This window comes from Pleurodeles waltl, chromosome 1_2 (genome assembly GCF_031143425.1).
Source record: "Pleurodeles waltl isolate 20211129_DDA chromosome 1_2, aPleWal1.hap1.20221129, whole genome shotgun sequence".
NCBI classification, from domain to species: Eukaryota; Metazoa; Chordata; class Amphibia; order Caudata; family Salamandridae; genus Pleurodeles; species Pleurodeles waltl.
This window is the reverse complement of record NC_090437.1, coordinates 1,205,988,121-1,206,002,848: the sequence shown is the minus strand read 5'-3', so window position 1 is coordinate 1,206,002,848 and position 14,728 is coordinate 1,205,988,121. Positions and strand designations below refer to the sequence as shown.

The 14,728-nt window shown below is 42.5% G+C and overlaps 1 protein-coding gene across 1 annotated transcript in view; it reads left to right on the top strand.

Moving 5' to 3' along the window:
- NSD2 (nuclear receptor binding SET domain protein 2) overlaps positions 1-14,728 on the top strand; it is a 504,567-nt gene that overhangs the window by 221,915 nt on the left and 267,924 nt on the right. The window contains exon 10 of the mRNA XM_069203845.1: positions 10,171-10,289. Within this exon, the coding sequence (XP_069059946.1) occupies positions 10,171-10,289 (119 nt within the window). The remainder of the gene's footprint in view (positions 1-10,170; positions 10,290-14,728) is intronic.

Here is a 14,728-nt window from a genome sequence, read left to right as displayed (position 1 = left end):
TTTTCCATTGTTGCTCTTGGTGATCCGTCAAGCTTTTGTTCTTACACTTGCTACTTTTCTCAAGATTGAAAACCTCTTGAAGATGAAAAAGGCTTCTCGACTGACTGCTACTCAAATAAATTAAATGGAATGTTACTAAAGTATAAACACACCTAAAACCATAAACTGTGCATATCCTAGAAACTGTCCTTTATGCATTAGTCTGTGAATTGTCATCAGAACTTGGTGTTATAAACAGGATGTGGGGAATAGGTACTCTAATACACAAATCAATTCTAAAATCCGCATAGGTTGAGCTATAGTAGCAGTGTATAAAACAGCAGATTTATTTCTTGTTCCTCCTTTGGTTAATGTTTTTTTTTTTTGCACTACATCATTATGATTTAATGAGACTTTGCCTACAATATACCCTGAGGTGGTTTCCATCTTATCTTGCAGAGGCATTTGTATTTCACCCTCCTCACTAGTGGTATTAAGTGAATGCCTTTATGAAATATAAGCCACGGTACATTTTTCTTTTAGGCTGGCTGATTGACGCTCACCTGGCTTCTGTGTTTTTTGAGTTAGAGATAGCTTATATTTTGTAATTCCCAGGTCTAGGGCACTTCTGTTTACAAGGCAAGCATTGACCATGGGGCCAATTACCCTACCCCTGGTTTTAGTGATGAAAATCTAGGTTTTCCAAAATTGGATTTTAGGAAAATTTTGATCCATGTTTCATAGGTAGGAAGAAAGGGAGACATGCATTCTGTTTAGAATTCTTCAGCTTTTAAAGGATCTTAATGTTGTGTGTATCACTGACATTCAAGGTCCTCCTTTAAGAAGTTTCAGATAAATATTGAATAGGAAAAGAGGTGATTGAGAATCTCTACAAATCTCCACAAATCATGTTGGAGGCATTTGAGAGAATTTGAAGTTTTACCATCTGTTCCCTTTCTGATATGAAAAGAGATTAATTGTTTAGGCCCAGAATCTATCCTGCTGTGCCTCTCAAATGCTGAACCAAGATATTACCCTCCATGGTGCTGATGAGTGAAGAGGTACCAGTGTTGACGTCCACTGCTGGCTTTCAGCCCTGCTTGTTATTAAATTCTATTGTTGCAGAGTTTTTGAATTGTATGGAGGGCAAATTAAACAAGAGCATGATGGTCTAAATAGGGTTCACGCAGGACCTTTGCATCTAGTAAATGTTTTGATTAAATTCAGAGCCTTTGCCACTAATGCATTTGAGGTTTTGCATATTTGTTTATAATACACAATAGTCAATTTGCTTAGGCTTACTTCTCCCATCATTATCTTTTTACTACATCATTATATCTTGTTAACTAGAGATTGACCATGTGATCTCCTGTTTCCTAGCTTCAAGCAGCCACTTTCCACATTCTTTGTTACAAAACTCAAACCTACTATTCTTCACCAGACGTCCGATTACCCTTTCATGCCCTTGTCCTCACACCTAGACTGTGGCATTGTTCTACCAGTGGACCTTCCCAAATCTGCCTAGCCCATTGCAGCACTTTTATAGATGCAGAAATATGTCCTGTGAAGGGAGCAAAGAAAGTGGATCACAACTTGTTTGTTCTATTTGACCTTCACAGGCTTGAAGCAGAGTCAAGAAGCAAATTAGGAATGGCATGTATCACACACCATTGTGCCTCAGCCTACTTAACATGTGGATAATTAAGTGTTGCTAGTGGCAAGTCGCACCTCATTCATTAAGTCTTCAGATTGAAGAACTTCTGTATCTGCAACTAGACCTTGTTATTATCCTGTTTTGTTCTCAACTTTTTTCATGTAAAACATGCAGCTTCCCGTGTGACTACATTTGAGAGATAAAAATACCTGTAATAAACAGAAGGCAAATTGCAATAATAATCTACCACATCATACACTAATCAAATATATTCATCCAGATTGTGGCACAGTGTACTTGTGAAATGTTTTCTGTCCAGGAAGTAAACTTCTTTTGCACATATAATTGGGTCAGTCATGCCGGTGCCCCAGTTTGGAGCCTTTATTTTATTAATTTGTGCCATTTTTCTTATGCCTGGCACAATGCCACCCTTGAAATTTCAAGATTGCTGTGTTACACATAATTTGCCCTTCCAAGTATTCATTTATTGTGCAATTTAGTTTTAACTTTGAAAAGTCAACAGCTACATTATAATTCCAATTTACAATATAATGCCTCTGCACCTAGTTTCTTGACACCTCATCAAAAACCATGAGCGTTGTAAGTATTTTAATATCCCAGGTAATTAAGCAGTTTAAACTGAGACCACCATCAAGATGTAACAGGGTCACCATCCCAGTGGCACTCACCACACATCTGTAGGGAGCCACGTGCGTTGATGTGGTTAGTAGACAGTGGAGGACGCAAGTCTTCAGAGCTTCCTGATGGCCACCCTAACTTACCTTTTTAATGCTTTGCTGTAATCTGTTCAGAACAGATCAACCAGTGGAGATTCAAGAGAACTGTCAGTCACTGGTGATTGCTCCAAGGTGAACTATCACTCTGTCACCAGTTACTTACTGTTGACTTCTAAAAAGATGTTGCTTGATTTAAAGTGTTAAATGTGACTGTCATCTGAAACAAAGTAGAGGATGCTATGACTGCTGTGAAACATTTGAACTAGTGTCAGGTGTAGCACACAGGCAGCAGACTGACAAGATGAAATCGAATGATACTGCGGAGGCATGGCAGAAGCTGGCACGTAGTGCATGCTAGCAAAGGTAAGAGAATTAAAAGTGATAGTAGAGAAGTAGATGGTAGTTAAGGGAGCCAGCGCTAAAGAGGAGAGATCGGCTGATATATAACAGGGTATTGCGTAGTCCTGAAGGCAGTGCATGCCTGGACACGTTTTGGTGGGGAGGGGGCATATTTGCGTTCACCAGCAAAATCATGAAAGAAAAGAACCTGCTTTGCAATGAACCAAAGCATGAAGTTGAGAAGTTCGGCATGCCACCGATTAGGTCAAGATTACTCCAGATTGGTCCTGAGGGATCCTTTCTCATCCATCTTGTCATTCCCTGAATGAAGTGGTGGTGCTACCATCCCTGTCTGAGTTTTATGTGCTGTTCAGCGCACGGACTGCCAGCTTGACGCCTACTGCTGAGGTTGCGTCTGCACCAGTAGTGACTTGCGTGTTGTGACTGTGACATGATTTTACAGAAGATTCAAATGCTTTCAAAGTGGCCAACAGCACAGTGAGGACATTTCCAGATTGCACAGCTTCAGTAAAATAAAAACAATCATTCTTTCTGAGTAAAAGAAGAAAAATGAATGAAGCTGGGAGGGACATTGTGCTGCTGTTCCCAGTAAAATTGGAGGGTATAACACCTAATCTTTCTGTTATTTAGTTTGTTTGGCTGGAAGAAAATACTAATCAAAATGTAGGTTAAGACCCTAACAAGATATCATAATGTAAAAAACAGTGAAAAGGAGATACCTCAAAGCTGGAGAAGCAGGAAGCTGCAATTGTAGCTGAGGAAGCATGTCGTAACACCAAACATAAGAGAAATGATGGCAATACTGTGCCTGGCGTTGGTTACGGAGTTAATATTTCAAGATGAAGGTAAATTGCCTAATGTCAACCCTAGAACAGCAGGAGGCTTTTATAGACCGCCAGCGCAGGAAGTCTAGGTTTCAACATAGAAACAAAGACAACTCTTACCACACCCGCTTGAGCAGTATGGTCTTATTGAACAGTTGGAGTATTTAGTGAGAACTAAATGGAGATAATTGACTGACTTGGCAGAAGGGGTGTATTAGATATAGACTCGGCTGCGGCCCAAGTAATTATCAGTGGTTGAGGGTGTGTAGGAAGCGGACCTGGTGTGTGGTGGGTACCCAAGGTACTTACACCTTATACCAGGTCCAGGAATCCCCCCCTTAGTGAAGTGCAGGCGGTGTCTAGAAGCCATGCTCTCTAGAGGTAGCTGTGGATGAGCAGCCAAAGGCTTATCTAGGAGACATGCACTCAGTTGTACAATAAATAAAGGTACTTTATTTTTGGCACAGGTTATCACATCACTATACACTAAATATATACACTAGCAATCAGAAATAGGCATAGAGAAGGTTAGAAAACAGTGCAAACAATAATAACCAATAGTGACCCTAGGGGGAGCACAAACCATATATTTAAAAAAAAAAAAAATGGAATGCGAACAAGGTACCTCCATCTAGGTAAGTAAAATGTGTGGAGAGGAGCTGGGGGTATTAGAAAACCACAAAGGTAAGTAACACAGTACCCCCCAGCGACGGAATGTAGGAGGAAAACACTGGATTTTCTCCAAACCACCCAAAAGGAGGGAAAGAAGACATCCAGAGAAAACTGCAAGAAAACCAGCGGTGGATTCCTGAAGAAAGAAGACCTGTGGAGAGAGGGGACCAAGTCCAAGAGTCACAGTGGAGTCCAGGAGGAGTAGGAGGTACTACTCACCCAGCTGTGGATGCAGAAGTTGGTTGACAGTTCTGAAGAACAGGTCAGCACTGCAGCCCAGGACTCTGTGATGAGTCCCAGAGGGATGCAGAGATGACCCACGCCAGAAGGAAGATTGCAGACGGGTGTCGGGCAGGATTTTCACCAACAAGCCTTGGCAAAGGCAAACTCATGGTTTGTGGAAAAGAGGAGCTGCCGGGCACAAGCAAGGCCCAGGAGGGGGAGTCACAAGGAACCCTCAACATCGCAGAATCCACAGGAGTTCCACAGGACGGGGACACAGACATCACAGAAGAAGCCCACGCAGCACTACAAAAGTGGATCCCACGCCGCAGGAGAACCATGCAGGAGGCTGGGATTTGCAGGAAGGAGTTCTGGGGACTGGAGCTGCACATCGCCTGAAGATTCTTTGGAGGAAATGCAAACAAGCCTTTGCAGCTGCAAGTGACGTGGTGCACAGGTGTCCTGTCGTGCATGGGAAGGTAAAGGCTTACCTCCACCAAAGTTGGACAGCTGGCGGAGAGGACCAAGAGGACTACTCTGGACCACCACCCGTGATGCAGGATCCATGCAGCTCAGCAGGGGAGGGGATCCATGCAGCAGTTTGTCGCTTGTAGGTACCTGTGATTGCAGTGAAGTGGCTCCTTGACTCCAAGGGAAATTCCTTCTCCTTGTGCAGGATGAAGAGTTGCTTTCTTCTGAGGACGCACGGCGAGGAAACTGTTGCAAAGCTGGCAGGAACTCTGGATACAATGTTGCAGAAGAGTCTTCCTCGTGGATCTGCAGCTTGTAGGTTCCTGGAGGGTCCAGTTGCAGTTCCAGAGGCCAGAAGTAGAAGTAAAGGTTGCAGAGGAGTCCTGCTGGAATCTAGCAAGCTGAATCTGAGAACCCTCCCAAGAGAGAGACCCTAAATAGCCCTGAAAGGGAGGAGGGGGGATTGGTCACCTAACTAGGTAAGCACCTATCAGGAGGGGGGCTCTGACGTCACCTGACCTGGCCACTCAGATGCTCCCAGAGTTTCTTGCCAACCCTAGAATCAAGATGGCAATGGCAGGCCTGCTGCAGAATAACTGCTGCAGCCCATAGGGAGCCCCTGGAACCCCAATGCCCTGGGTACCATATACTAGGGACTTACATGAGGGGACAGTATGCCAATTGTGGGAAGAAAGAGCCTCAGTTTAGAGGAGAGCAAAAACCTACTGGGGTCCTGGTTAGCAGGAACCCAGTAGACCCAGTCAAACATTCTGACAACAGGCAGAAAATGGGGGTAGCCATGCCAAGGAGGGCAGTTCCCTACGGGGTGATTCTAGCATTTCATCCATCCCTTTTTTTTCACTTGTCTGTGCAATGTCCTAAGTGGACAAGTATGCCCAAATGTGGGCCCCTGCACACTGTGCCACTGGAGTCCAGCTATAGCCGACTGATGACCCCCTAATAAGGGCGAAACTAATCTTGGATTGCTTGTGCTCCAGTTCTGGGAAGAACTTGCCTGGCACTTCAGGAGGGACTGCTCCATATTGGAGCAGGCTTCAAGCTGATTTGCATATGGCTGGTTCAAACTGAGATGGCGTGATGTGCAAAATAATGGATTGAGATGCGGCCTGAGTAATTACTAGTGGCTGAGAATAATTCAAGCATTCCATCCATCACTGTTTTGTGTGCTGCTTTATAATGTGCAGCAGGAGATTTTCTGAGTTGCTGACTGTTTCACTGTATTGGAAAAGGGAGTTTTTTTTTGTTTCTACTGATTTTATGAAGATCACTTGGTCTCAGACTGAAGTGTGAAGAAGTAACAGCACAGCAGAGATTTCCCTGCTCAATCCACAAAGGCTTAAACATGACGCATGAAGGTAGATTTAAGTTCCTCACATTAACATTAAAAGTGTGAGCAGCACCACTAAGAGCTATAGAATACATAAATGTGGGTAAAAGAGTACCCAGATCCTGCTGGTAATTTTATCTGAATTTAGAATAATGAAATAAACAGAGGAAACATTATAGGTGACAGCTATTTTCCACTGGTTTTTCATTACATGTGAGCAGAACACTTCTAGGGATGAGATCTGGAGTGCCATTTCAGGTTGGAATGGTGTATGTGGACAGAGGAAATAGATATAGCTTTTAGTGGCAAGCTAGGCAATCCTCTTGTACTTCATGTTCATATTTATACACCCACTGATGATCAAGCATACATTTTGGTGACATCTGGCAGAAAAAGCACATTTTCCTGTGATCATGAAGGGGGCTTAAATTGTGTTAGGGGTATCCTTTGTAATAGGTGCCATCTGACTCTGCCCACATCACCTATTGTTAGGACTGCCAAGCTGCTGCACAGAAGGTTATAGAAATGAAAATGAATGGGCTTCTTAGAGATTCTGTAATTTTCATGCTGAAGAAAATTGCTAAGCTCCTATGTATATGATCTCAATGTCATGCTTGATGAGCTTTTATCTTTCCAGACTTTACTTGCAGCTATCTAGAAGGCGGTTAACCTTATCAAGAGCATACCAGACCATAACTCCTTATTGCTGAAATTGTGACGTGGATATCTAGAATAATATTCTCCAGTTGGAGAAACAAAGCTTGTGCATTAGAAGAATCTGTATTCAGAAATATTATAGTTGATGAGACTTGAAATCACTTTGAGATTACTGGTCAATTTAATTTTTAGCCTCCCATTTCAAATTCCTCGCTGTTTACAGTTTTAAAATGTTCAGTTGTACATTTAGCCACTTTATTTATATACACATTGCTAATCTATTAATATTTAATTTTCTAAGCAGTTGCGGACCCCTGTTGAGACTTCCCGGACCCCAAGGTGTCCACGAACCACAGGTTGAGAACAACTGCTATACGTTAATCCAAACCCTGCCGTGCACAGCCTTTGGCCGTGCGTGGCGGCGGTTGGCTGTAGGACCTGGTCTGCGGCTAACCCCTTAACCACCCAACCCCACACTGCACATAGCCCTTTGGGCGTGTGTGGCGGGAGTTGGCCGCGGCCTGTCTCTCTAGGTGTGAGAATAGGTGTGTGTGTGTGTGTGTCTTGGGGTGAGTAGGTGTGAGAGTGGGTGCATTAGTGTCTTAGTGGGTGCGTCCGTTTCTGCGTGGGACTGAGTGGGTGCATGAGGAAATCACTGGGTCTGAGTGGGTGCACGAGGGTCTAAGTGGGTCTGTGAGAGGGTGTGTAAGGCCTAGGGACTTATAGTAGCAGCTAAAGATGTAGAGTGTTGCCAATTACCTTTACAGTTTTTAGGGAAAGGGCACTGGGAGCCTGGTTAGCAGGATCCCAGTGCACTTAAGTCCAAATTGCATCCAGAAACCAGGCAAAAGGTGTAGGGGCAGGAGGACTGCAACAAAGTGCCAGTTCCTCACAGGCACTTGAGATGCAAGTTCAAGAACCAGGAACTCCTGGAGTAGCGGAGCTGCTCCCACGCATCTTTCAGGCACCCCAAGAAAAACAGAGTACTCCGATCCCCAAAAACCTGACAGTTCTACTGCACCCTAGCCTGAGTCAAAGTGGGCCAGTGTGGTGCCCAGGCCCTCCAGAAATGAAGCCCCCTTGGATCTGTCCTCTGTGGACTCCACACCGATGCCTGCAACCTCTACCTGATGACTCAGGACACCTCTGCAACTGGCCGCCTCGGACTGAGGACAAGAGAACCAAAGGTGTCCCCACATCCCCTAGCCTCATGAGATCTGAGCACATTCTTTGGTTCAGTTGGACTGGACCCCCAGTCCACACGTGCAGCCTCTTTCTGCAAGCCCCCCTCTATCCTATCTGCCTCCAGTGACATAAATCCAACACCTATAATGCTTGTTTTCCCAATTCTCTGCTGCATCTGATTCTCTATCATTCCGTGTTGAATTTATGAAACATCTGCTTTAGCTCCTGATTGGTACAAACCAGGCTTGCTTCCCTATCTCAAATACTTGTTGTCAGTACATCCACCATCTGATTTTACCATCAGAGCTAATAGCCTGTCTTATTTATGACAGTCTGAATGTTCTCTAGACATATGCCTTCAATCTAGGTATCTCATCATTTACATTACTTGGCTATGTTTTCTTTGTGCAAGTAATTTATCTTGTATACAACTGTTGATAAGGCTCTTTCTTCAATCACTTTGAACTCCACTTAAAGCTAATTTTCCAACTTAAGTACTGCCAAACACCACACAAAGTCCTAATACAATGTCTTATTGTGACCACTTTAACTGCTTCCCATTGTACTACGTGGTCTGTTGCTTGTGCATTAAACAGAATATATATGGACAATATGTGGCGTCAATTGAATTTAGAAAACCTGCAATCTTCCTATTAAAATCCATTTTTAACAGTTTTTTTCTGTAGATGTATGTGTTTGCAAATTAAAATATGGTATCATTTGTGCAGGTGATTGATTTATGCTTGGGTCTATTTTTGTGTGTGTATTGTTTTGCGTTTCAAATCGTCAGTGTTTAGGCTGGGGTCTCTGGCCACCAGTAGCGACTCACTAGGACGTCCCCAGATTCCAATAATGATTCAGTTGGGGGGGGGGGGGGGGGGGGGGGGGGGCCTGGTTCCCGTAATGTAAAAGTAGGGGCCGACAGAAGTCAAAATGTTGGGAACCACTGACGTATAGTGACGAAAATTACTTTACGGTAAAAAAAAAAAAAAAAAACATGTAAATTCACTGAAAAAAGAGCGGTTACAGAGATGGTATAATTGGGAAATAGAATTTTTTTTAAACATAGAAATTCACTTAAAAAACCAAAGGTTATAGGAACGTTATAGTGAGGCTCACAATTTAAACATACCAAACCATAGAAATTGACCTGTTATTGTTATCTAAAGTAATTATGACTCGGGCCCTCGCCATGCACAAATTACCACACAAATTACAGCACTCATGACATTTTTGATAACATGATTGATAATGTCATTGTAATATCTGCAATAAAAGATTTGATCAGAGAACTGTGCATAGTTATGTTATGCCACAAGTTATAGGTACTTTAGATAACTTTAATTATAACTGGTGATTTTCTATGGTTTGGTACATGTAAAATGTATGTGAGCCTAACTATAACGTTCCTGTAACCTTTGTTTATTTAATATATATATACACACACACATAGCCAAAAAAAACTTCCTTTTGCCGGCACACAGTTGCTTTAGGGAAGGTGCGTGACAGTATTAATGTATAAACTAATTCTGTGGTGCCAACACAGAACAAAATGGCACACTCAACTTGCGGCATTTTTTTACTTTAATGCATGATATCACAGAGTTAAAAAAACTAATGCGTTCCAACCACAGCTGGTCCTTTTCAGTTATTTTCTAGTCCATTATTTTCCATATATTATAGTGATCAAGTCACATCATCACTTGGGTAAACCTTATAAATATCACAATGCATAATGGGATATGAAGCACATCCCATTCCAAATGTTCACAATCATGATGGTATGCCATTAAGTGGGTTTGGATATATGTGTGTGTGTGTGTGTTATGTTACCTACAATATGCCATGCCTGGATATAAATATGAAACCCAATAGAATTTCATTCCTGTCTAGGGCAGCAGTCTTAGCACTTTCAGTTCATGGTGTCCTGAATAAAGTGTCAACCGCTTTTGTGTCCATTAACTAACACCATTATATCAATATTTGAACACTTTTGAGATATTATTGTATTAATTGCTTTCATTCTTATAGCTTGTTAACCAGTCAAAATTTATTTTACAGCAATGAATAATTTGCCTGATGCATGCAAACCTTTAAAGAAGCGGAAACAAGTTTCTGCGTCCGTGCCTTTAGCCCTCAGTAAGACTTCATCTCCCTCAATCTCTCCATCAGACCATGAGGTATGACATGTCATAACAAATCTTCACTGTCCTGACCTTTGGTCTACTGTACAATTTTTTTTTCCAGTGCTAGTGTACTCATGTCACTCACTGAATGTACCAGACTTGGGCTTCTTTGGCATGAAATACAAAAACGTTTGCAATTATTCTCTATTTAATAAGGTGTCCATTTTGCTGATGCTGGATTGTCCTATCTTTTTCCAACCTGGGCCAATTATTTCACTGTCATGGAAATAGCCCTTTGTAATAGCCCTTTGTACTGTGTACATAATGACTTGCAGTTTTAGAAGAGTATCACGAATCTTTTTTTTTTTTTTTTTTTTTTTTTTTTTTAACTGCTAGGTTCATGTGCTTCTCATACCTCTGTCCCTCGCGTTTGGTTTGAAAAGTACTTAGTGAGAACACGTATTGTGTGTATAATACTGTCTTTAAATAACTGTAAGAGACATCCACCCAAGCATGTCAGAGGTGCAGCGCATGGCATGCACTGATGATAGAAAGCCATTTAAATGCACTGAGTCCACCTAGGGGCAACTGATGCCTGACACTGGTTACGAGTAGGCAGATGGATGTCCACTGAGTCTGCCTAATTGCGTCGGAAGTAGCACATGGTGTGAGCAAATTACATGCTGCTATATAAATTCCCATTGGGTCCTCCCAGAAGAACCAGTGAAGAAGCATATAGTGTGCACTTGTTATAGGCAGCCAGACATTGGTATACAACCAGATGTAACACAGGCATGTTTATTGTTTAAGATTGTATTTTACCAAGATGTTTTGTGGTGACACATGGTCATTGTTTCTTGTAGGTCTTTTGTGTTGTTACTGGTAGTGGCTTGACTCATCATTGTAGGAGCAGGAGTTATAGTCAAAGGCCGTCTAGGCCCAAAAAGATATGTTGCTTCAGGAGTCACCTTTTACCTTTTACGCTATTAATATTAGGATACCTGGGCAATATGTGCCTTGAGGAACCTGAAGAAAAGGCTTACAGCTTTGTTACCTCAGACTAGCTGTTGGACCGTGGCGTGGTTCTCCCTCAACATTTTTGCCTTTCAATCTCTTGTTTTGCTGACGTCGTTTTTGCTGACTTTGGGATTCTGCACACCTTACCACTCAAACCAGTGCTAAAGTGCTTGTGGTCTCTCCCTTAAACATGGTAGAATTGGCTTATGCCCAATTGGCACAGTTAATTTACTTGTAGGTCCCTAGTCAAGTGGCACCACATGTACCTAGGGCCTGTAAATTAAATGCTACCAGTAGGCCTGCAGCACTTATTTTGCCACCCACTGAATTAGTCTTCAAACATATCTCAGGCCTGTCATTGCCCCTTTCTGAAAAGTCCACTTTTAGAAAGTTAGCATTTTCTTGTACTAACTATCTGGTGCCTGCAGCCCATTCCTAGGTCACATGACTAGGGTGTAGCTGGCAGTTGGTCTTTGTGCATTGTTCCCAGACAGAGGAAAAAGAGGTGTTGGCAGGATGGGCCACTCTGAGTTGTGCGGTAAGAGTTATCACCTACCTCACTTACATATCATAAAGGCTGTACCTGGGCAATCTTTGGTGACTCTAGACAACCTGGGTCTAAGACATAGAAGAAGGGGGTGCCAGTCCACCTCTGTACAGGGATGAGCACCTCTAGAACTTCTATTTCAAAGTGAACACCAGGTGTAAATATTGGACCCTTAGCCCAACCCTTCAGTACACATCTGGATCTGTGGGAAGATCAGTAGGACTGCTGTGGTGCTCCACAAGATGGACTGCCACTCTGCTGCCTGAGTGAAGGGCTGAATCTGCTTCTTGAACCCAAGGCCACCAGAGTGATTCCGAGGGAAACGTGGCTGGCCTCCCTTGTCTTAGGGACAGAAGGCTCCAACCACCTTGAACCCAACACCTGGACTCTGCCGGCTTTGCGTGCTACCCTTCCAAGTGGTGCCACCCAAGTCCTGGCCCCCTGGGCCTGAAGGTACTCCGCTAGACCAACAGTGGTCCCAGCAGAACCTATGCATCAGAGCCTCAGTGTGATGCATTGCTGCCTAATGTACTGTTGTTCAGCGGTCCTAGCTTGGGTCCCTGGAGCGGCCCGCACTCCATGGTGATCGGCCTGAATTTGTAACTTTGTCCCAGTCCGCCACGGCTAAATAACCGTAGTTGGCTCTCGTCATTTTTCGTGCTGTTTCCACTTAAATCTGTAAAATTGCACATCTCCGGTTGTACTGTTTGTATTATTGTTGTTGTGCTCTTAAATCATTTATTAAATGTACTGTATTTTTCTAAATTGTGTGGGATTTTTCTTATGTTTCATTCTATTACTGTTTGTGCTGCATAAATACCTTACTCATTGCCTCTAAATTAAGCCTGGCTGCTCTTGTGTTAAACCTGTGCTCAAACCTCTGGTAGTTTATTTGGTGTTTGCTTGTGACTTCACCTTGACAAGGATTGCGGCTGCTGGTTGAGTAGGGTTATGCCCCCCTCAACCAATAACCCAGTTGCTTTCACTAGTCATTCACAGGCCAGCCTAACTACGAAATGGCACAAAGAAACCATTATGAAGAAAAATCCAGCATTACACAGAAAATGGATTTAGAAAATGGATTTAGTGATCCATGGACATGTATAACTGCTCTGTCAAATCAGCGATCAATGTGCATATTTACTCCTCCAAAATGAGGAGAGCAGACCAATCCCAGAAGAGATTTGAGAGGGTGTAGTAGAGACCGATGCTGGCCAAGGCAGCAAGACATTTTACTGCTGTAAATACATAGGGACCAAGATTACTTCTGGTGTTCCATATCAAGGGAACTGGAATTTTGGTACTGAAACAAGTGATGCTAGGTAATACCAGGCTGGAAGGAGCTTTGTTCCACAGTCGCCTCCTCCCTGAACATGAAAACTAGACCTGTAATCAGTTGGATCATGTATTTTTGGCATCTAGACCACTGTTCTGTACAGAAAACCTGAAATTGAACACATAGACACCAACATAGGTAGGAACGACTGCATCACACTTTAGTTCCTTCTGTCTTTACTACAGTATTGGGAAGAACCCATAACAAGTCATCTGACTCATTTGAAGATTTCATTGTGTGGTCACAACTTTAATGGTAATGTTAGGAACCACCCTCGCAGGTAAAGGAGGATGACATTTTTGAGAAGGCAGTTCCTACCTTAGTGGAAATGGAGTGTATACGGAATTATTACAAAAATTATTTTCTGAGCAAGTAGAGTAGCTTTCAGTCTCTTCACCACAAGAATCTGACTAAGAGCAAGAGGAAAGTTCCACGTACAATTAAAACAACGGCAAACCACCTAGCAAACATTGGACTGCACAAACATTGCAGATGTTTATTCTAAAATAAATTACTAAATGTTGTGAATAGTATTTCTTGGAACCCAGCACATTCCAATCTCTGAACCGAATGGTAAAGAAACAATATTTCACAAGCCTAGCAGACCCTTATGGTTGCCTTGATCCAACACCATTGCTTCATAGCACTGTTCATCTAGGAACTGCAGCAGGACTTCTAGAAGTTCAATAATTGATCTGTTGTCAAATTACAACTACACCTTCTAACAATACGTGCATCGCTCATTCTTCAACACTGTTGACTTGGTATGATCAATCAGGGTGAGAAGAAATACAGGAGTTGATGTAATATCTTTCCCATGTGACTTAAGATATCAGAGGCTCTAGGCAGAAAGGTGTTTTTATTTGTAAAAGGGAAGTAAGTTAATGGTGTCCACTGGTCCACTTTTAGACTGAACATATCAGCTGTGGTACCTGATGAATGACATTTTCTGGATAACAATTAGCACAAACTCTAAAAGATTAAAAAAAAGAAAATGGCACAGACAGCAGTGCTTCCTTTTGGAAAAGAACTTTAAACATTTTGAAGGTCAGGTACAAGACTGTCAACGGCAGTCCATAATTTACCCACAAATTCCATAGCTGTGGATGCCACAACAGTACTGCAAGCAAGGGCAGTAGCATTGGTCACCAGAGAAGTTATTATCGCACATAAACAGTTACTCGCAAACAAGCCCACTGACACATTAACCCTGCTGTCCCCTATCCTAGTTCCCTCTTCCCCCCCACAATTTGTAAAAGATGTTGATGTTCATACAGATCTTGTCAATTGGGGGGTTAGAAATCATTGTTGAATTGTGGGTTCTAGTGGCAGTATAGTAGTTTTTGTCAATGGCTAAAAAACTATGCACTCGAAATGGTGAAGCAACATCTGCCTTTGTCTTCACAAAATATAGATATTTGTATATTAGGTAACAATAGAAATATCGCAGTGGGAGAGAGGACTGGATTTTTCCATGCTTTGCCCCTTCCCAGAGGATCACAGGTGATTCAGACACATTAAACATCTAATTATAAATGGAAAGAGCAGATTACAATCTGTGTAGCCAGGCTTTCTACCACTCATGAAAAATGT